Below are 23,343 nucleotides of genomic sequence, written 5' to 3'. Positions count from 1 at the left end.
TCTTTTTGCTTCTATTTCTAAACTTTTTTTTTTCATTCTTCTTTTTTGGGAAATTTTTCAACTTGATGCTATAACTCTCTCTTTTCTTTCTCTCTTTTTCAGGATCAAAGAGTTTTTCTTTTTCTCTGAAGGAATCTTTTATGGATACTTTTACAGCTGCTTCATGACTGTAACTTTTTCTTATCTCTGAGATGATGAATTATGATCTCTTAAAATTTTTTCTTTGGATCTGTAATCTTTGTTTTCTCAAAGGCCCTTCCTCCTGTTTTTGTTTTGTTCCTGTTATTTATGTTAGACTTTCTTCAGATGTCAGGTGATCCTTTGTCTTCATTCAGGTTTAGATCAAGGCTAGAAGCTCTGTGTGTGTGGCTATGGCTTGCCTGTCTGCTAAACCTCACTTTCACGCAATCTGGCAGAGACCTAGGCATTTCATTGGAGACACCCAAACAGCAGTATCTTTTAACTTGGGTATGTGGCTTCCCTAAAGAATAATCCTCAAACTGGGGGGGGGGGGGAGTGAGGAGGGAGGTTCAATATCGCAGCTGGCATTCTGGAAGCTGAGGGAAGGAAGCAAAGAAAAGGGAGCTTGGGTTTTACAAATCAGGATGTCGAATATGAGTTATTGTCTATTTTCAACAATACTCTTTCCTTCCTTGTTTGACAGTGCCTGGTGTTTCCAAAACCAGACCTCTGATGGTTTTTCATCCCATGGATTTAACTTCTAATCTTCTGTAGGATGGAAAAGGAAGAGTTACCTATCTGATGATACAAGACAGAGAAAAGGATGCAGAGGGTTAAATGTTCCTTTAAAACTCTCAGCCAGTCCTCCTGTTTTCAACCCCATCCTCTACTGTTACCATCACAAGTAACTGTTAACTCCAGTTCCAAAGACTTTACAGGAAATACGCAGCAGGAATGTCCTGACTTCTTGAGAGTGGCTTCTCCTCCATTCTCTTACCCAAAGCCTTGAGTTTTAGCTTTTTCTTGGCTAAAAGCACCTATCTGCTTTCCTTTTTCCAAGATGTCAAATTCACTTCATTACTGTCAATTTCACACCTGCTGTCTTAGTCTTTGTGGATTTAGGCCTTGTGAAAAATCTCTGATTATTTTTAGTAGAAGTACTGGTGTTTTAGTAGAATTTCATGGGGTTGGAGGCAAAGATAAAAGTCTATAAGTGGTCAGTCAACCAGTGAAGTCAATTCTTAAAGATTTGTGTCTGTGAAGAAAACATTTTTTCTATATGTATTAAAAATACTCAAAGGTTTTTATATTTTGCCGCCTACAATAGTCTTTCCCAATATTGTCTTTCTGTCTCGAGAGAAAATGAAAATAATACACAGAGACAAGAGCAGATGTGGAGCTAATTAGAATGCTTATAGTTAAATAGAAATTGAGGTCTAGAGTATGTGTGGACGTTTGCACGTGTGTGGGGGGGGGAGGGAAGGAGGGAGGGAGGGAGAGAGAGAGAGAGAGATTATCATCAGAAGGAAGGTGAATAAGGGACACTGGCTTCTATGGTGCAATGACTAACTCAAGGAGATTTCATGTAGGAGAAGCCTGTTGGTGGACCATCCATCCTGCTTCCAAACAGCGGTCTGAGGGAGAAAAAGTTCGAATTGGAGATGACCTCATCCTCGTCAGTGTGTCCTCTGAAAGATACCTTGTAAGTACCTCCTAACACAGGCATCTTTCATTTTCAGAATATTTCCCATTAGGAGTGGTTGGCCAAGGCTGACAGGATGCATAGGACAGTGTCCTTAAGCGGTGATTAAATCCTTTACCCTGCCAGGTGGTCATGGGGCCTGGAATTTAACTGTGAGTTACCCTTTCAGATTAAGGTACTACCATGTTTCCCCAAAAATAAGACTAAGCCGGACAATTAGTTCTAATGTGTCCTTTAGAGCAAAAGTTAATATAAGATCCAGTCTTATTTTACTATAAGACCGGGTATAATATAATATATAATATAATATAATATAATATAATATAATATAATATAATATAATATAATATAATATAATATAATATAATACTGGGTCTTATATTAATTTTTACTCCAAAAGACGCATTAGAGCTGACTGTCTGGCTGTCTTATTTTCAGGGAAACACAGTATGCCCAACAAACTCTCCTAAAATGCCATAGGTTCTTCCAGAGAAAGCCAACTATTTACACATTAGCTACCACTACTGTGAATTCATCACATTGTTTAGCTCTTGTCCAGTGAGGAACAAGCCCGAAAGAATGGCACATAGGAAAATAAACTTACATAGGAGATAGAACATTTTAAATGTTTCAGCATGTGGGATGTCATACCATGTTTCCCCGAAAATAAGACCTAACTGGAAAATAAACCCTAGCATGGTTTTTCAGGATGACATCCCCTGAACATAAACCCTAATGCGTCTTCTGGAGCAAAAATTAATATAAGACCCGCTTTTATTTTCAGGGAAACACGGTAGTGGTGGGAAGATGCAGGTGAGATTTTGTACCTGGGGATGAATGAGTAACTATGCAAGCATCACTGACACCAAGCCTTTGGTTGGTGTGTGTGAGTGTGTGTGTGTGTGTGTGTGTGTGTGCGTGTGTGTGTGTGTAATGCCTGAAGATCAGAACTGTCAGGGCTAAGTTTTTAAGCTTCTTAGCACCAATCCTGTTGACAGATTTTACATTGCCTAGGCTGAAGTCCGGAGTAATTTTTCCCACTTGTGAGTTCCTTTTTCCTACCAAGGATAGACATTTCATAATTTCCTGTTGAATCAGGGATCCACCTGAGAAGATGAAGTCAACATTTGTCTGTCACCTCTGTAGCTAAATACTTCCTCTTCCCTGAATAAAGTGTCCCCCGTTGAAGCCTCTATTAGATTGGGTGGAGAAATCTCCCAGAGCCATGTGAAAAGAGCCAGACGACAGTACGGCTGTTTAATTCAGTCCTCGAAGTTCTAGGTAAGCTGCTTCCGTCAGAACCGGCCAAGTGATGGAAAGGCTGTCTCATTTCTGTTTCTGCCACAGCATCTCTCAGTATCAAATGCTAACATACAAGTGGATGCCTCCTTTATGCAAACACTCTGGAATGTACATCCTACGTGCTCAGGAAGTGGCATCGAAGAAGGTGTGCTTTTTTATATGCATGCAGCCCCCAGCCTGCCAGTCTGTCGTGTGCTGTATACCTTGACATGTTCTGCTGCTTCCCAGCTCCCACCAGCATGTCTTCATACGCGGTTAGCATGATTTTAGTTCATCCTTTCTCTGATGTTGGTGTGCATTATTTTCTGTCCTGATTTCTGATTACATGAGCATTCCTGGAATTACTTTTAATCCTTTAGTGCTTACTATTACTTTAGCACTACATGCATTTAGACCTGGAATATGCACTTTGCCTCACCCACTGACTTTCCATTTTTATTTATGGTTACTAGTTATAAGGGTACAGCAACTTCCATTTTAGAGGAGATTATTTGCCAAGAAGGTGATATTGTTAATGTTTCTCTCCAATGTATCTCTCCATATAGGAGGGAGAAGGATTTTCTCTATACTAACATACGTTTTGCCGTTTGTTTCTACTTATAGAAAACCACTTAAAAATAATAAGTGAGATATTCTTAGTATTTTATTTTTCCCTCTAAGTAAGCTCATCAGAGTGTGTTTGACGTATCCTATTTCTTGGAGCCAGGCAAAGTCAGTGCACCTTTCAAGTTATGTAATAAATATACTGGCCTTAGCTTACTCAGGGGTACGATCACAACTAAGCAGAATAATCAAATGTCAGTGACCTGTGGGTCATTGCATTACATTCTAGCGCTTTGTAGCAGGATCAAAAACATTTTTAAATACTCATATCACAGGGTGTAAGCCTATTTTTAATCCCAAGCCTAGTGGGTTCAAACTGGGAATGCCATCCTGTGATATGATATTTGGAAATGGCAAACTGAGAGTGTCAAGGTGATACCCCAGTTTCAGAAGGTATCATAAGTAAACTGAATAATCAAGAAACAACAGATTTTTAAGTCTTTTGGCAATTCGTGAAAGGCTTTAAAAGGGCAGGATATGTTTAGGCCTCTTCTTTGATGACAAAATTAACCTACAATCATCAGGTAGGTTACTACCTAATGATGTCTACTGTCCATCCTTCCCTTTCTATGAGAAATTAAATCTGGGTTTACATCTTTCCCGAGGAAATTATAACTGAATCTTTTCCATGTTAAATTTTTCGTTGTCACTGTAGGAATAAAATTATTTCCCAGTCCCAACAGAGGGCTTGTGGAGATTCCTTAAGACGTGTTTGCAAATTAGGTCAGAAAGATCCTTATGGAAGTGTTGAGGGCCCTTGTAATATAACCCGGCAGCTCATCACTTGAGTCATGAGCCCTGTCGGCAACGGCCTTTCAGCACCCACTGGTGAGAAACCCACTTTAGCCCTTGAGAGCGTAAGTGATCCTCACTATGACCCTTCTTTCCTGACTGTTGCCCTGATATATTTCAATTAAGAAACGCTGTGATGCACCAGCACTTGGTAGTTTTCTCTGTGTGAACAGAATATCGATTGGAAGAGCCTGAGCACTGTCAGTGATGAACTTGAACTGGGGCGTGACCTCACCATCATGAGATGCTAGAGAGTTTAATCAAGAGTATGATCGTGGAGGGTTCCAATTTCCTAAATAAATTGGCTGTTAAGAATTGCCCTGCAGTATGTCATGAATTACTTGAATGGAAAAAAACAAACAAGATGCAACTGGAAATATTAGTACAGTAAGAGGGAAATTGGAAAAAGACTTCTGAACATTTGGGGGAAGTTTAAGAAAAACTTGCCTTACCTGGATGAAAAAAAGGAAAAATGAACGAGGGCATATCAGACTGTCCCTGCACAAGATACACTGATCGCACCCTTTTCTTCCCTGGCATGACTTCTCATTCCTATTGTTTTCAACCAACACCTGAAATAGTTTGACAGCCCCTAAAGTGATCTAATTATGTAATTTAAAAAAAATCTTAACACAGACATTGAGCATATTAAGTCCACATGTTCCCTGAGAAAAGAATAGCCCAGAGAATTTTTTTAATGCAATGGGATAAAAAAAAAAAAAAAACCCCCCAAAAAAAAACCACCATGTTTTTGTGCAAGGTGAAGCTCAGACTGGTCCCCCTCCTGCTACTATGCTCTTTGAATTAAGGCTCAGAATTTATGACAACTTAGTTGGTCGTCATGTCCTGGAATCTCATTGCTTCCTATCTATCTTTGAACTCTATGGCTATTGAGATTCCTTTCCTTATTCTAAAAGCTAAGAGCTTACTGATAATGGCATCTATGTTTGTCCACTTAGGAGTACTGGAACGTCTTTCTGCCTTTCCCTTGATGCTGTGAGAATAGTGCCCAGGTTTGATCTGTGTTTGTCAAATGCATTTTAAAGCTAGCTTCTCCTAAGACAACTCTTAATAAGAGTTTGCTAGCCCCCTTCCCAGCACTTTCGTTCTTGGCATGATTGCAATCTGATTTGGATTTTGCCACAAAGTACACACAGTGAGATTGTAAGAACTTATCTAGGAATCTGGTGTCAGATGTATTTGCATCATAAGCATTTGGAAAATCCTTATCTTCTTTTTTTTTCCACTCAGCCCCCCAACCCCCTGCCATCTGGCAACCATCAGTATCTATGAGTCTGTTTCTGTTTTCTTTGTTTATTTTTTCTTTAGATTCCACATATAAAAGAGATTATATGGTATTTGTCTTTTTGACTTATTTGACTTAGCATAATATCCTCTAGGTTCATCCATGCTGTTGCAAATGGTAAGATTTCATTATTTTTTATGGCAGAGTAAAACTCCATGGTATAAATGTACCACATCTTTATCCAATCATTGATGGATACGTAGGTTGCTTCCATATCTTGGCTGTTGTAAATAACTCTGCAGTGAACATAGGGGTACATATATCTTTTTGAATTAGTGTTTTGAATTTCTTCGGATAAATACTCAGAAGTGGAATTGCTGGGTCATAAGGTAGTTCCATGTTTAATTTTTTGAGGAACCTCCATGCAGTAGCAACTTAATTTTACTTTTGGTTTTTAATGATATGAATTGACACTGTTTTCACCTTATCTTTTGATGTTGGACATGCTCATTTCTGAAACTCTATTTAACTTTCAATGTTAGAATTATTTTTTCATATTCTTGTCTTTTCTGCCTGAGGCCTGAATTCATGGAATCTATAATTTCCCAAATACTTCTCTCTTGGTGTTTTTCATAATTGACTCATACCTGCACGAATTTCCCCTTTTAAACATGGTATTCTCTTTATTAACCTTGCCATCAGTTCATGGTAGAATCTAATTCTCTTATAGGATACCTACTTGGTGGGCATGTAGTACGTCTTTTCCATGGTCACGATGAGTGTTTGACGATACCATCTACAGACCAGAATGATTCCCAGTACAGGTAAGCCCATAGCTTCATCCTTCTCCTACATATCTCCAGTCTCAGGTGATACAGACTAAAGAGTTTGCATTTGGAGGTGGCCACAGATGAATTCTGTAAGTGGTGGCCAATGGCAAACCCCACTCCAGCCAAGGGTTGCAGTTTATAAACAGGAATGGCAGGACTCTAGAGTTGGCTCACAGGAATCGCTATATACACGTGCTGCTTCTTTAGCAAGTGAGTCTGTAATGCTCTCCAAATCTCTTCATTTTCTTTGGTTGCTCCTGTGTCTGAGGAGTTTCAGGTAGCATTAATTGTAGACTGAAGCACCATTTTGGTGATGGAAATCAAGCTAATCATTGTAGTAGGTCTGTGCACTTACACAAATTATCCACTAGGCTCTTCACAGGCAAATCCCCTCTATTATTCCCCTTTCATGTGCTTGGTAGTTAAGGTGGAGTCTGGTGATTTCCTTTTGCTTATCACCAAATAGGACTGGAAAAGCCCAATGGCAGTATCCAACTGGAGCTGGATTTAGCACAGGGGATAGTGCCAAGGTCAACATTTAGAGGGTGCTGCTTTCTTTGGTCCTCTAGTTGACCCCTCAGTGAATGTTTTTCAGAAATTCAAAACCAGAAGATGGAAGATATTAATATAAGTCTTAAATTCATACTGAAGTGTGCTTTAGTATTCTGTCTGTCATCAAAGGAACAGAGCATAAAAAAGCTTGGCCCTTACAGCGATAGAAATCTTATATATATTTGTAAAAATCTTAGATCCAAATTAGACTGAATTTGGGACAACAGTGAGTCTGATTTCCTGGAGGGAATACATTGTGTTTGTGCCATGCCTATGAGCACCTTGTTAATGGTTTCTTCTACTATATCAGAAACATGGGACCACATCCACACAATTTAGAAAATCTAAGTCAGCTCCTACCCAGAGTTGCACATGGGCTGATTTCAGATGGGAGCCTAAAAGCCAGAGCTGCTGACTCTTCATCCAGGGCTGGTTCCTTATTTGATGTACTGAAGGACTCCCAGGAACAATGAGCTTGAACAAATAATTGCACAACTGAGAAACTATCCATTAGCAATATGTATCCCTTATTCTGAGTCTTTTCCCACTTGTTCTGTCCTCTAAATATCCTTCATGGGAATGAGATGTGACCCAGAGCAGTGTCTAGGACACAAAGAACAGACCTATGGCAAGTGGCTGATTACTTCACTCACTGCCTCCCTGCCACTGGTCCAATGGTTGACCGTTACGTCTGACTAGGGAAGTTAGGAAAACCTGGCTTTCCTTAGAATTAAGGATTCCTTACTCTAAATAATGTTATGTGATCCTATTCAGTTGTGATTTTCTTTTCCTTTTTCTAACAGTAAAATTATGCAAAAGCCTACTACATGCTTCCTTTTTAGTATCTTTTTAGTGTCAGGGGAAAGTTTTCAGGGGGATAAAGAATTGAGTTTTTTAGGAGTGACTTTGGCAGAGTTCTCTACATATAAGATGGAACATATCAAAACTCACTAATTCCTTCTTCCCATTCCTATTCTTCTTTAAGGACAGAAATTTGGAGAAAATGAAATACTAACCTTGTGTAGGGCCTTTTTACACCACCCCATCCCCACCCACCCACACCTGTCATTAAATTTAGAGTCATATTAGAAGCAGCCAGGGCAGAAACTACACTGCTTGGAGAGGCTTGTCATTTGGTGGGCTTTCCTGTTGAATGGTTCAACAAGATCCTGACTAAAAGGAAATGCTGGACAAGTATTTGAACAGAAGTACTGGGGAGAGTGAAACAGATAGAAAGCAATTCCCAAAATGGGTACCATGAAGCAGGCTTGCATGCCATCATTGAAATAAGAATGAAGGTAGTCTTCCCTTAGCTAAGGAGGATCCCATGAGATCTGATTTGTATTTGGGGTGGGGGGGAAGAAAATCAGAGTTAAAAATAAGAATGTTTAATCCTTTCCTTTGTAAGGCATCATGAAGGGGTGAATAAGCAGCTATTCACTATACTGGCACTTGAATTTTTGTGTCAATTGGTCTCTTAAAGCAGGGTGCCTTGGCGTTATTTGATGTCTAGATAAGGTGAATGATAAGGCTTATCGCTGTCTTGTATCATCAGGTAAATGCTCAGAACTGGAAAGGATGGCCAGGAATACTGAAACTGGGAGAGCACAAAGGAATAGGAAATAGAGAACACACTAAAATAGCCCATGCAAATGATTCCACTATAATGGGGCTGACTTTCAGGAAGAAATCATTGCTACTCTTTCTAAAGTCTGAGAGCAGTGATGCTAGATAGAAAAGCTGACTGTCTAGGGTGCAAACCCAAAGTCAATAACCTAGCATCCTGAGCTCTGAACCTCGGCTCTGCCTCTAGCTTGTCAAGCACCCGGGGATAAGTCACTTAACCTATTGAAGTCAAGGCTAAGCTGTCAGCCAGCCTTTCAAAAGTGCCTCAGCTCACCACCCACTCGACTATTCTCCTAGGGTGATTATTTGAGAGAACGGGAACAGGTTGTTTCAACTTCTGTAACCTTGTGAGAATGAACAGAGCAAACCACTGCATTTCCTAAGTGGGAAGGACTAACCTTCCAGAATTCTTCAGATATCAGAGGGAGAGAGTTCTCTAATCCTGCCACTTAGGGTGAGCCTCTCCACCCTAGAGATCCCTCCAGCCCTCACTGAGGAGCGAGAAGCATTAGTGAAAATCTCAGCACATTTTTCTGCATGGCTAGGAGGTTAGTGCAGTATCATTACTATTCTGGGCCTGGCACAGAGACACCTTGGGTGTGTGAGCTCTAAAGCAATGTGGGATTTCTTCCTAATATTTACTACATAGTTCCCAATAATGTGAACATTTGAAAATATTTAGAATGTCTTCTATAATCCCACCACCCAGAGGTAACTGCTATTATTATGGTTTTTCATTGAATTTCTGTGCCATTCAATGTATTTTTCTATGCATGTTTACAAACATCTGTATTTAAACAAAATTTGGATTAATATATGATACATTGTATTTTGTACATCAGGGTGCATCTTTGTGATTGTTAATTGCTATTAAAAAACACATTGAAGTCTCACAACTATTCTGTGATATACGTACCCTCATTAGATGGACTTTACAGATGAGGAAACTGAGGCACAGAGAATTTAAGGGACTTGACCAAGATCACACAGCTAACAGGTTCAAATCAAGTCTGCCTTACTCCCAAGCCCATATTTCAGCTACCTCATAATTATACTTATTCAGAGAAAAAAAATAATTACACATTTCCTCTTCACCAATTATCTCAAAAATCTAGATCAAGGTTCTGCTGGGGCCTGAGTAATTCCATTGTGATATGTACAAATCCTCTATGGTAGGGGAACAACTTAAATTAGTGAATTTAAATGCAGTGAAATAATCAGTCTTGATTGAAGGTCTGAAGATTCTGAAAAAGTGTTTGGATTCAGAATATCAGGTAATTCAGGGATCACTGTTCATGAGACATACTCTTAGACTAGAATAGTTCATTTAATTCCTCACAATCTGTGATATAGGTAGGTTGGACACTATTATATGGATTTAAAAAACAGACTTTGCTAATCATCAGATAAACATCAGGCAAACCCAAGTCAAGGGGCATTTTACAGAATACCTGACCAGTACTCTTTAGAACTGTCAGTCGTGGGGGAAAAAGGAGCTATAAGAAATTATAACAGACCAGAGGAAACAGGGGAGACATGGCAGCTAAATGCCTTGTGGTATCCTGGAACAGGAAAAAGAAAACTGGAAAAACTGGTAAAATCCAAATAAAGTCTTGAGTTTAGCTGGTAATGCTATACTGATGTCGGTTTCTTAGTTTTGACAACTGTGCCATTGTAATGTAAGATGATAGCGTTAGGGAAAACTGAGTGAGACTATGTGGAAGCTCTCTGTGCTACCTTTGCAACATGTTTGTAAATCTCAAATTATTCCAAACTAAACATTTTATTTATTTAAAAACACATTAAGAGATTATCCTTATTTCAGGCAAGGAGATGACAGTACAGTAAAACAGTCATGCACACTACTGAGCCCCTGAACATAAAGCTTCTTACTCCAAGCTTCCTAGAACCGTGGAAATGAAATCACACTGTACTGCATATATGTCTGAACAGTACAAATGCATTTTAAAAGCTGTAAACCATCGAGGCACTTAGTCTGAGAGAATTGGAGCAGTCAGTGTCTGGTTTGACCCTGTGTGACGGGGCTGTTTGGACTCCTGATGTGGATATGGAGAGGATCCTTTTCATTTTATACCTGATGATCTGTGAGTCACCATGACATGTACATGGCAAGCAGTTCCCTCACCTTTGGCACGTTTTTCCCTTGTAAGAGAAAAGGGGTAAGTGTGGCTCGCTTTGACTCTTCCTTTTCGCTTTGCTGACTCCTGGAGGGCTTAGGAAAACGGGCATCTGAGCAGCCTCCGCAGGGAGCTGTCCGCTGCCCGGTGCTGATCCGTGTCACACACACACACACACACACACACACACACACACACACAGGAGCTAATCTTGACCTCTACTCACACAGGAGGATATTCTATGAAGCTGGGGGAGCTGGGACGCGAGCCAGATCTCTGTGGAGAGTGGAACCCCTTCGGATAAGGTAGGAGGGTCAGGGTGGTGCTCTTTTTCAAAATTGTTTTCTTTCCTATTGCCATCCATTCTCTTAAATATTTCATTTGTTCCCTAGCACCTGGCAAACTCTCAAAAGTTCCTTGGCACATAGCTAAATTCTGAAATGTCTGTAACTTTGTTTTTAAAGAAACACACACACACACACACACACACACACACACAATTTCTAAGACCTCTGTTTTGATTCTGAAGCCAGAGAGCTCTGCTGCCCTGAACCCAGCCCTTGGCAGTGGGTGGGTTAAAAAGGGCAAGTTCAGACGTAGCTACTAAAAGCCATCACTGTTCTTCTCACATTTGTTGTCTTAAACAGATTCTCTAGAACCCAGGTAAGCCTTTTCCTTCTCAGTAGCTTTGTTGGCTCCAGTGGACAGTTAGCTAAAATGACAGAGTGGTGCTTTTGATGGCATGAGGTAGGAAAGACTAAAACATCATTGGAAACACAGGTATGAAGAACCAGTATTTACTAGAACTTGTCAGAAGCAGTGCTGTACCTGCATGGATGGAGCAGGAGGCTGAGACTTGGGAGCCATATGCTTGAGTAAAAACAGGTGGTCTCTCAACATCAAACTACTAAATAGGGGATGCAGTTAAGCTCTGGACCTTTATTTTGCTGAGAGGGATTCAAGTTAGGATAGAGTTAAATGGCTTAGGATGAGAGAGAAGTGTCAAGTGTGACCATCTTAGTTTTCCGTCTCTGCCTTTCTCTCTGGCTTTCTGCTCTGTCTCTCCCTGAACACATGTTCAAAGTAAAAGTCTCTCTCGTGAAGGGTGTATTCCCCGAGGGGCTTCTCAAAATTATCCATTAGAGATCAGGAGAAAAATATTACAACTGCTCTTACAGACACACATGTACATTTAAATTTTTTCTGAGAAACTCTGGAGACTGCTGGTTTAAAGAATGCTGGTTTTAGGAGCACCCGCTTGTTAGCTGGCTTGGAGCATTTATATTCTTTTTCCAACCTTGTTAAAAATCGTACTATTATTCTCAGGATATTAGGCTGGGTTCTTGCTTAATGGACTTTTATTGTATAAAAGTCAAAATAAATATGTGTATATAGTTCTAGTTACCTAGCATCCTAAACATGAAGAATTTAAGCCTTTTAATGACGTACTTTGGATTCATTGGTTCTCCAAAGAGTTGAATCAAAAGAAGAGTTATTTTAAAATTTGGCACATATATCTCTTAAATGTTTAATTCAAACATAAAAGGTAAATGCATTACAGGTTATTCAGTGGATAATTTCTCCCTGACATTTATCATAACTTGTTGAATGCCGACCTTCTGATGTAGGACCGTAAAAACGTTGGCATTCTACATGAGCTCTCCCTTCTCATAATCATCTTATCCTGCTTTACTTTTTGCCATAGAATTTATTGCCTTGTAACATCACAACATTTATTTATTTATTTACTTACTTATTTATTTGGCTTGTGTGTTTTTTGGTTTGCTTGTTTTTGTTTTGTTTTAAAGATTTTATTGGGGAAGAGGAACAGGACTTTACTGGGGAACAGTGTGTACTTCCAGGCCTTTTTTCCAAGTCAAGTTGTTGTCCTTTCAATCTTAGTTGTGGAGGGCGCAGCTCAGCTCCAGGTCCAGTTGCTGTTTTCTAGTTGCAGGGGGTTCAGCCCACCATCCCTTGTGGGAGTCGAACAGGCAACCTTGTGGTTGAGAGGATGCACTCCAACCAACTGAGCCATCCAGGAGCTCAGCGGCAGCTCAGCTCAAGGTGCAGAGTTCAGTCTTGGTTGCAGGTGGCGGAGCCCACCATCCCTTGCGGGACTCGAGGAATTGAACCAGCAATCTTGTGGTTGAGAGCCCACTGGCCCATGTGGGAATCGAACTGGCAGCCTTCGGAGTTAGGAGCATGGAGATCTAACTGCCTGAGCCACCGGTTCGGTCCCCATGGATATCTTTTAATTAAAAAAAATCTTTGCCCACAGAGTTTTATTTATGGGTATTTATTTGTACATTTTTAATATTTGCTTTTGAAGCTCTTGATAACTGAAAGCATGGTAAAGGGTAATTTAACTGAGCATTGGGTTTCTTATTTATTTGTGTCTCATAATGCTAGTTGCAGGGGGCGCAGCCCACCATCCCTTGTGGGAGTCAAACCGGCAACTTTGTGGTTGAGAGGACATGCTCCAACCAACTGAGCCATCCGGGAGCTCAGCGGCAGCTCAGCTCAAGGTGCCGTGTTGAATCTTAGTTGCAGGGGGCAGAGCCCACCATCCCTTGCTGGAGTCGAGGAATCGAACTGGCAACCTTGTGGTTGAGAGCCCACTGGCCCATGTGGGAATCAAACCGGCAGCCTTCGGAGTTAGGAGCATGGAGCCCTAACCGCCTGAGCCACCAGGCCAGCCCCTATTTGGCTTGTTTTTATTTGTTTGTTTGTTTGTTTAACTTTTATTAGCATCAATTTGATGCTGAATTTACTCCCGGGCCATAAGTTTTTGTTTCTTCAGTTTCTTCTGGGAGATCTTTTTTCTTCTCTGCAACCTCCTCTTCTAGTTTAGGAACAATAACAATCTGCTTTTTCTCAGGATCATCTCACGGTGGCAGGGGGAGCTCATGTGTGGGTTGATCTGCCCGTAGGCTCTGTAAGTTCTGTGCCTCATCCTGGGAACTTTGCTCACCTGGTTGTGCTCAGTGACCAGAGAATCTACATCTAAACCCTTAAGCTCAGCATTACTCTGCATTTTTAAATATGTGCAGCACTCATTTTGGGCCACCGACCATGGGTCCAACCACACTGTTCGGCCTGGGCACACCTCCCAGCTCCACCATTGTAACGACGGAATGGCACACATTGCTTTTGTAAAGTGACATCCTTTAGATACCGGGTGGCTTTTCAGGTGTGCTTACCCTTGATGGCCTGGGCAGTTTCACGAGTGTTCTTAAAATGAACACAAAGATTTGAACCTCTCGATTTATATGATTTTGTAGGGTTCTCTGGCGAACCATTTTCAGAGGTCACCACAGGCTGCTTACAGGAAGAGAGGTGACTTGTTTTCTTTGTTTTTTTGTTTTGTTTTGTTTTGTTTTGCCTGTTTCTGGCAAGTGCAAGCTGCACAAATATTTTTACTATTTCTCTTGATGATAGTAAATTTCTCTTTGTGGTAGTAAAATGTTTGAGTTCAGATAGCACATTTGGAAAGGATTTGCTTTCCCAGAAACAAGTTCCCCTTAAAAAGCAAGCTTCCCATTCTTTTTGTAGGTTTTTGATTTGTTTTTCTTTTTACATTAAGACAATTCAGTAGAGTGAAGGAAAAATTGGAAGCTTAAGACTTCCAATTACATTAACCATTGCCCTGCCCCCGGGATCATGTTCCTTATTGGTATTCTTGAGGGAGCTCATAAGAAAGTACCATGCTGAGTTGTAAGCAGACAGGAAATCCTAGAGCAAACCAGGAGACTGGTGCTTTTTCCTTTCGGGGATGAAACACAGAAAATTATAAGTCTTCTACCATGTGTCAGCAAGCACAGGATAAATATTGAAAAGGACTTATTTTCATGTAAATGAATTTCTTGTCTGTTTCCTATGTGCAGCTGGAGTGGCAGTAACATAAGATGGGGCCAGGCTTTCCGACTGCGGCATCTCACCACTGGCCATTACCTGGCCTTGACAGAGGACCAAGGCCTTATACTGCAAGACCGGGGAAAGTCAGACACCAAGTCCACCGCCTTCTCTTTCAGGGCATCAAAGGTAAGGTCTGATGAGGTGGACTTTGACCTTGTCCTAAAAGCAAAAGCTCTAAAACCTCCAGGTAGAACTATGACTGAAAAGAAAATAGGCTGGAGCAAAATGGAACTGGAAATTGGACCTACAATAATCACTTTCTTCTTGTATCTTTTGAATTGAGTTCATACAGGAATGTATACATTAGATGAAGGATGATGTCTTAAGAGAGACTTTGAAGGAGAGTGGGAAGCTCTAGGGAAAACAAAAGGATCACAGGACTGGACATTGTTGCTCAGAGGCTAATGGAAAATGTTGTTGTTGTTTAATACATTCTAAGTTGTTTTCAAGACTTTTAAGTCATATGCTTGATGCCTATAAAGCATCATGGAAACAGGAGGTGTCAGTGCTACATTTGTTTGAATCAGGAAGTGATTTCTTTCAGAAAGATGCAAAGAAGGCATAATTCTGGATATGACATCTTCTTGTAGTTATTTGTATTATACAGTTACCTTCCTCATCCTTTTCCTAGGTCACCTGTTCTTTCCAGATCCCTTAGTTCTCACCTATCCATCCCCAACCTTCACTCACAATCCTGTTTTCGTTAGGTTAACTCCAAATGTGTAGTTTTGCCATTTGACATGTATATGGACAGCTATTTTTTTAAACCCTTATCTTTAACATTCAGGCAGGTTTTGACTCCTCATAAGTCAGAGCTGGATCTAATCGGATGGTCGGGACTGCATGCTGAGCTAACTTCTGATGCACAGTGGGGTGCTCTGTCGCTTCATGGTTCTTCTAGAAAGATCATCCATGCATAAGAAAGGCTCCACTCAGATATGTGCCTGGCTGTCAGGGAGTTGGCACCTCCTGAGAGGACAGCACAACATCTCCTTTGGGAGTTTCCTCTATGGCTTCCTTCCTCTTTGCGCTTTTCCAGAAATAGATCTTGATTTGTGTTCTCAACACAATTTCAGTAAAGGGTTGTTGATGATTCTATTCACATAGGACTCCGTGTGAAGCTGATGCTGAATTTTCTATGGGGCATCTCTGCTGTTTGAATCAGAGGACCTTTCAGCACTGCCCGTTTTTGTGCAGGCGGCTCTGACTCCTTTCTCCCCACTCCTTTTACAGTCCTTCATTCTTTTTAGGCAGCACATTTCTTTGGCATATACATGTTTCTCCACCAAATTGCCTATATCAAAGTTAGATTTTCCCCACAGCATATTTTAAACATTGAAAGGTGGCAGCGTCCTCCCCTAAGTTCCCCTCAGACATCACTTTTACGTGCTGCTTCTCTCCCAGCGGCACGTTGGAGCCTTGACGTCTTCCTGGTTTGGTTTTCCGAGTGCATCTCCCTCGTGCTCCTCTCCCTTTTATTTTTTAAGATTCCCAGCACAAGAAAGATTTAAAATTCAAATCGATGTCACATAATAAAACACTGTGGCCTCCAGGAGGTGGTTTAGGGCAGTGCAACTTGCGAAAAGAATCCACGAAAGAAACGGAAACGTCCTAAGAACAGAGGCAAGCAAGATCACGTTTTTCTCTGAGAGACAACTTGATACTGGGATCGCTGCAGTGGGAGAGCAGGTGTGGGGAGAGGAGGAAATGGAAAACAAGAAAAGACTCATCGTGGCTGATGACCGAGTAAATGCCTTCCTAGGAATGGCAGCTTGGTCTTTTCCGTATTTGAGCTCTACCCCGTAGGAAGCTCTACGCTGGCTTCCTCAGACCATTCTAGGTGTCCTGCCCTGGGACAGAACCATGACACTGAGCTCTTTACCATTTCCAAAAGGGACTCCTCTTATGACAGCAGACAATCAGGCGGCCCTCCAGGCAGCTGGCAGGATTTTATTCCAAAGGGACTCTTCCATTCCATTTCTTTCTTGGCTCAGCCTTGTGAAGCATGGCTCAGACTGTGCGCCGGTCTCTGGAGAAAGCGGGAAAAGCTCAGAGCAGCATAGAGAGTCCTCATAACACTCCTTCCACTTGGCATCACTTCTGGCCTGTGGGCACATTTTACCCTCAAAAAAAGCCCATTCTTATCATCCCAAGTCCCTCCATTTCTATGCAGCAGCTGATGGCTGAAAGTCATCAAGGTATCATGGGGCTGCCAGCATAGCGGAGCTGGATGTAAAAGTCACTCAGGAGTCGCATTGTCCTATGTCCTTGGCAATGTGGTTACATTTCATTGAAGTCACTATGTCGGAAGTTTTAAATAACTCAGTGCAGCAGTATGCATCCCAGCTACCTTCATTAATTTGAAAGAAACTGAAAGTAAAAGGACCTAGGCTCTGTGACAGGCCAAGATATGGCTGTGTTCCCACAAGAGATCAGGGCTCCCTTGGGACATTGTGTGAGCAGGCCGTTTGGCATCTTAACTGTGAAACTGCAAAAACAACGTGTGGGGAATGCAGTTCTGCAATGCCCAACAAAGAGCTCTTGGGAAAGAATGCTAGAGATGCCTTGATTTCTCTGGGACTCCAGATTCTTCCTTAGTAAATGTAGTTTTGCCTCACTTAGTACAGGCTCTTCTCCTTAAATGGGCTCTCCAACACGCTTCCCCTCACTGGGGAATAGTGAGTTCCCCAGCAGACAGAAGCTATGGCTACATTTTTCAACAGGGTGAGGGCATGGAGACATCTTGCCCGTTCTTGCCTGTTCTAGGTGTTATGTGATAGAGCAGACAGCACACCATGGTCTGAGATAGCAGTTCTGGATCTCGGTGGAGGTGCAGGGGGTCAGGGAGACTCAGCAAGCGTGCTGGGAGGTGGAGATTGTGTGTTTGTTTGTGCCTTTGTGAATGAGGTTGGGTAGGGTATTCATCTGAGCCTCTCTCTATGTTGGAGAATCTAGGAAACAGCAAAGAGTCTCCCCGAGGAGCACTGTTTAGGCTCATGTGTTCAGGGAGGACACTGGACTAGCTGACTCATTTGGCAACAATGGGCTTCCCGCTCCATGTTTCCTGGCAGGTTGCATTAGGCTTTGACAACTATGACAACTAAGTCAGGGGCCATGGAACCGCTGCCAGTGAGTGTTCACATCCTTAGCCAACGGTGCTTAGGAAGAAGATGGCAGGAGAACCTTGTACGCAGCTAAAACAGGGTTGTGACTGAGCCTTAACGGAAGATGGCCGAGGCCAAACATGTGCTGCAGTCATTGGCCTGGCCTGGCTCAGAGCGAACCAAACGGAGGTCTTGGAGCAAGCTGTGGGAAACATGCAGAATAACGAGCAGAATGTGATCCTGGTCAAGATTTTTCCCCCGTCTTTTAGCGAGATGATCGAAATCCAACTGGAGGTCTGGAAAGAATTGTTGCCTCTAAACTATAGCATCTTATGTTATTCCTGTACTCTGGAAGGGGTGTGGTATAAGAGAGAGTGTGACATCCAGGTCACCTAGATCTGGCCTTGAGTCTCATCTATTCTCTGTGAGACCTTGAACACAGTTCTTAATCTAGCTGCTACTCACTGGAAGTTTGTCATAGAAGATTACTATTTGACCCCTTCCTGCCCTTCTATCACCACTTACTCACTGTTTGCTTGAGCTCTAGCATATTAATTATCAGTCTTCAAACATGTTATTCATTTCTCACTGTTAAACCTATACATACGAGGTCAGACATTTAAGTTCGTGAACTAGTTGCAACAATGTTGATAACATTTTTGGTAGCAGAGGGATTATTCATTATGAATTTATAACAACTGGAAAAACAGTTAACCAAGTTTACTCTTTGGAAGTGCTAAAAAGTCTGCATAAAGAAGTTAGATGAACTTTTCACAAACAATTCATGGCTCTTGCATCACCACAATGCACCAGCTCACAGGACACTGTCTGTGAGGGAGTTTTTAGCCAGTAAACAAATAACTGTATTGGAACACCCTCCCTACTCACCTGATCTGGCCCCCAATGACGTCTTTCTTTACCCGAAGATAAAGGAAATATTGAAAAGAAGACATTTTGTTGACATTCAGGACATCACGGGCAATAATGACATCAGTTCTATGGCCATTTCAGAAAAAGAGTTCCAGAATTGCTTTGAAGGGTGGACTAGGCGCTGGCATCAATGCATAGCTTCCCAAGGGGAGTACTTCGAAGGTGACCATAGTGATATTCAGCAGTGAGGAATGTAGCACTTTTTCTAGGATGAGTTCGCTAACTCAATTGTCTGACCTGGTAGAACACCTTTTACCCCTCCACACACCACCATTACTGAACTCCTTCTTATCCTTCCAGACAAGTGTCAAATGCCCCTTACAGGAGGAAAGCTCTTCCACTATCCTCCAGTAGGCCCCTGTCCGTGATTTCATTATAGCCATCACTAGTTTGACAGGGAGCCCCTGGCTGACAAGAACCACACATACCTCTCCCCTTATTTTGCACCCTGGCACCTAGCACAGTGTGTAGCAGGTAGTATGTTTGAAATTTGCTTATTGACAGGATATATAAATGTGGTCATTCACTAAATACAGAGTGAAATCCATTTCATTTTTACCCCCATCATCTTTATAAAAGTGTTCTGTTATTGTGTAATGATTTTGGATCGTAACACTATCCCTGTAAACATTCAAGGAGAGAGATATTTTATTTTAAACATCTAAGTCAAACTATGAATTTAATTTCACATCATCTTCCTATGGTCTTGACATTGCAAGGCCATTCCCCAAGGATTGTCAGATAATGTGATTTAATATTTACTCTGGCATAGCAATACTGTCTATTTAGATGTCATGTCTCAACATCAGTTTACAACACTGAATTCATTTCAGAGAAGAGTGAATTACCCTCAAAGCAAGCCTTGTAACATGTAGCCATTTATTTTTTATCTATAGTGAATGAATATAACATAAGTCTTGAATGACTGAAATAGAATCCAAATGTTGCTTATTTTGTCGCATAAGGCGATAGAGCTATCACTGTTCCCCATTAGAGGAAATGTTTCCTCATTGTATATAAACATTAAACTCCGTTTTGTCAACATTTATCGAATATCTCCTATGTGCTAAGTGCTATGTTCTTGGCCAAACATGACTTCCCTGCCTTCTATTGGGAAGTACCCACTGCTCTCTGTGTGTGCACAGATGCTCAGACTGTATCCTCATGTGCCCTTTAACCTCAGTGGCCCAGAACAAGATGGCAGCTGGCCTCATGGTCCATCCCTCTATGAAAAGATTGGTGCTGACAAAGTGCTGTTTGTGCCAGTCTCCTCGCTCTATTTCCTCACCAAGTTATCAGTTGTGGAAAGAGAGGGTATGGAGCAAAGGAAGGTGGGAGAAAGGAGAAAACATGTAACTTAAGATTCAGTCGTCTAGAGATAGCATCACTTCCTGCAGTTTCATTTTAATAAATCTACAAAGAATTTTTAAAATTTGAATTGATCATTTCCCAAGTCTTTATTATTCTAATAAAGCCGTCTTTGTTATTCACATAAGCAGTCAAGGAAAACCATGGACTTGGAAGTAGAATCCTGGCTCTGTCATTTGTTGTTCAGCTTTAATGTCCTTTGTTATACAAAAAATGGGGGTGAAGAAGTATGTCTTGAGAGATTGTTGTGAGGATTCAAAGAGACCAGGAAGATTATCTGGGAATCTGTTCCCTTGTCCATGAAATGCCTACCTAAAGATGATGGTGTGGGGATTAAATGAGGAAGATGGTGGAAAGAGCCCGGTCCAGTGACTTCTACTCAGGAATTCCCTAATGAGGCAGACAAATCCACTTTCTCAGCACACTATAAATGGCAGAGGTCCTTCCTGTCTCAGCACACTATAAATGGCAGAGGCTTTGCAGCTACCCAAGCTCCAGCAGTGTCTTGCAATGTGTGATTTTTTTTTTAAGACCTCATATTCAAGGTCATGAATTCAGAAGGCGACTATATTGGTGAGGAAGTGAATCCAAAGGTGATTTTTCAAGTTTCTCCAGAGATACCTAGGAAAGAGTGGGCTACCTAGGGCTTTCCTGATGACTTACTCTGGCATCCATAAATGGGCTCCATCTTTCCACATCTATTTTTCTTATGAAATATTTTTGTGTGCTTACAGTCTATTGAAAAGAAACTTCCTTGTCCTCTGTGGGCACAGATAGTTTACTTGTGTCAAATAACAACAAATCGAACTCTAATTAGTAAACATGAATTAGGACCTACTCTGTCCAGATATGCTACGTAGATACTAATGCTATAGCTGATAACTCACCCATCTCCCCTTGCTTCTTTTCTTTTTTTTCTTTTAATTAAAGTGTATTGGGATGACAACAGTTAGTAAAGTTACATAGGTTTCAAGTACAATTTTGTAATATATCATCTTATATATCACATTGTGTGTTCACCACCCAGAGTCAGTTCTCCTTCCATCACCATATATTGGATCCCCTTTACCCTCATCTGCCACCCTCCTCCCCCCTTACCCTCTGGTAACCACTAATCTATTGTCTGTGTCTATCACATGGTTTTCAACTTTTTCTGTCTGACTTATTTCGCTTGGCATAATAATCTCAAGATCCATCCATGTTGTCGCAAATGACAGTATTTCATCTTTTCTTACCTCCGAATAGTATTCCATTGTGTATATATACCACATCTTCTTTATCCAATCATCTGTCGAAGGACACTGGTTGTTTCCATGTCTTTGCCACCATAAATAAAGCGGCAGTGAACATCAGAGCACATATATCTTTATAGATAAATGCTTTTGGGTTTTTGGGGAAATACCTAGGAAAGGGATTGCTGGGTCATATGGTAATTGTATTCTTAATTTTTTAAGGAACCTCCACACTGCCTTTCATAACAGCTGCACCAATCTGCATTCCCACCAACAGTGTATGAGGGTTCCTTTTTCTCCACAGCCTCTCCAACACTTATTATTTATCTTGTTGATTATAGCCATTCTAACTGGTGTGAGGTGATATCTCATTGTGGTTTTTATTTGCATTTCCCTGATGATTAGTGATATTGAGCATCTTTTCATATGTCTATTGGCCATCTGTATGTTCTCTTTGGAGAAATGTCTGTTCAGGTCCTCTGCCCGTTTTTTCAATTGAATTGTTTGTTTTTTGGTTGTTGAGTTGTATGAGTTCCTTATGTATTTTGGATATTAGCCCCTTATCAGAGGACTTGTTTGCAGATATCTTCTCCCTTTCAGTTGGTTGCCTCTTTATCTTGTTAATGGTTTCTTTTGCTGTGCAGAAGATTTTCAGTTTGCTTTAATCGCATTCATTTATTTTAGCTTTTACTTCCATTGCCTTTGGAGTCAAGTTCATAAAATGCTCTTTGAACCCAAGGTCCATAAGTTTAGTACCTATGTTTTCTTCTATGCAGTTTATTGTTTCAGGTCTTATGTTTAGGTCTTTGATCCATTTTGTGTTAATTTTGGTACATGGTGACAGATAGCAGTCTAGTTTCATTCTTTTGCATGTGACTTTCCAATTCTTCCAGCACCATTTATTGAAGAGGCTTTCTTTTCTCTGTAGTATGTCTTTGTCTCCTTTGTCAAAAATTATCTGTCCATATTTATGTGAGTTTATTTCTTGGTTTTCAATTCTATTCCATTGGTCTATGTGTCTGTTTTTCTGCCAATACCATACTGTTTTGAGTATTGTTGCTCTGTAGTACAAACTGAAGTCACGGAGTGTGATACTTCCTGCATTATTCTTTTTTCTTAGGATTGCTTTGGCTATTCAGGGTCTTTTGTGTTTCTATACTACACTTCAACACATATTAGGACAAGTAACCTGTTCCTTTTTGGAATTAGCATGTCATCTAACGTAGGGAATATTGTGCAGGTAAACAGACAAATTGATGCCCACAGACCAATAAAACAAAAACATATTATTTGCACCTTATTTTAAGCAGAGCATTGTTTGGGATACAAAGACAAGGAAATACCAGTCTCGCACTTGGAGAGTTTTCAACCTGCAGGGGACAGGAAGTATATCAGCAAAGGATTCATATTGCAGAACCTTGAGAGGGGTGAAGGAAAATGTCATAAGATTAGAGAAAAAGCAAAGGTGGATTTCAGAAGACTTGATGGATAAGATGTAAAGATGCAGATATGAGGCAGGGGAATTCCAAGCAGAAAGCATCATGTTAGTAAAGACCGAGAGGAAGGGAACACTTGATATATCAAAGGAACATAATCCAATTTGGTTAAAGGATATGGTGTATGAGAACTTCAGAAATAAGAATTATATTCTGTATGAACGAGGCAGTTATTGAAAGGGAGTGATTGGATTAGCTCTATCCTTTAGAAAGGTTCCATTTCCAGCAGTCGAGCGGATACATTTGGGGCTATCTTGAAGTGTAAACAGAGAGGAAAGTATTAGTTGATGCTCAAATCAGAGGGAGATCACCAACCTGCTTTCAGCCAAATCAGACTTCTCTATCATACAGCACTCTCATTTTCATGATAATGTATCATTGTTGTTGTTTAGATTTAGGTTGATTTGGTTTTAGTGTCAGTTTGTATGTCTTAGATTTTGTTGTTGTTGCTCCTGTTCTTTCTAATTAGAAGCAGCCACTACAGTGGTTACCGTAGAACCTTGGGTGTTGATGCTATTTTGTAAAAGCAAAGACACAGAGAGACAC

At 40.9% G+C, this 23,343-nt stretch overlaps 1 protein-coding gene across 10 annotated transcripts in view; it reads left to right on the top strand.

The window, feature by feature from the left end:
• RYR3 (ryanodine receptor 3) overlaps nucleotides 1-23,343 on the top strand; it is a 481,902-nt gene that overhangs the window by 209,858 nt on the left and 248,701 nt on the right. For all 10 annotated transcript variants that reach the window (XM_088797123.1, XM_088797126.1, XM_088797122.1 and 7 more), the window contains 5 exons: nucleotides 1,551-1,663; nucleotides 3,011-3,110; nucleotides 6,337-6,430; nucleotides 10,983-11,057; nucleotides 14,637-14,793. In XM_088797123.1, the coding sequence (XP_088653249.1) occupies nucleotides 1,551-1,663; nucleotides 3,011-3,110; nucleotides 6,337-6,430; nucleotides 10,983-11,057; nucleotides 14,637-14,793 (539 nt within the window). The remainder of the gene's footprint in view (nucleotides 1-1,550; nucleotides 1,664-3,010; nucleotides 3,111-6,336; nucleotides 6,431-10,982; nucleotides 11,058-14,636; nucleotides 14,794-23,343) is intronic.

The sequence above is a fragment of the Rhinolophus sinicus genome, chromosome 3 (genome assembly GCF_057876585.1).
Source record: "Rhinolophus sinicus isolate RSI-liver-muscle chromosome 3, RSI-T2T, whole genome shotgun sequence".
In the NCBI taxonomy this organism is placed as follows: domain Eukaryota; kingdom Metazoa; phylum Chordata; class Mammalia; order Chiroptera; family Rhinolophidae; genus Rhinolophus; species Rhinolophus sinicus.
This window is presented reverse-complemented; position numbering and strand designations above follow the sequence as displayed.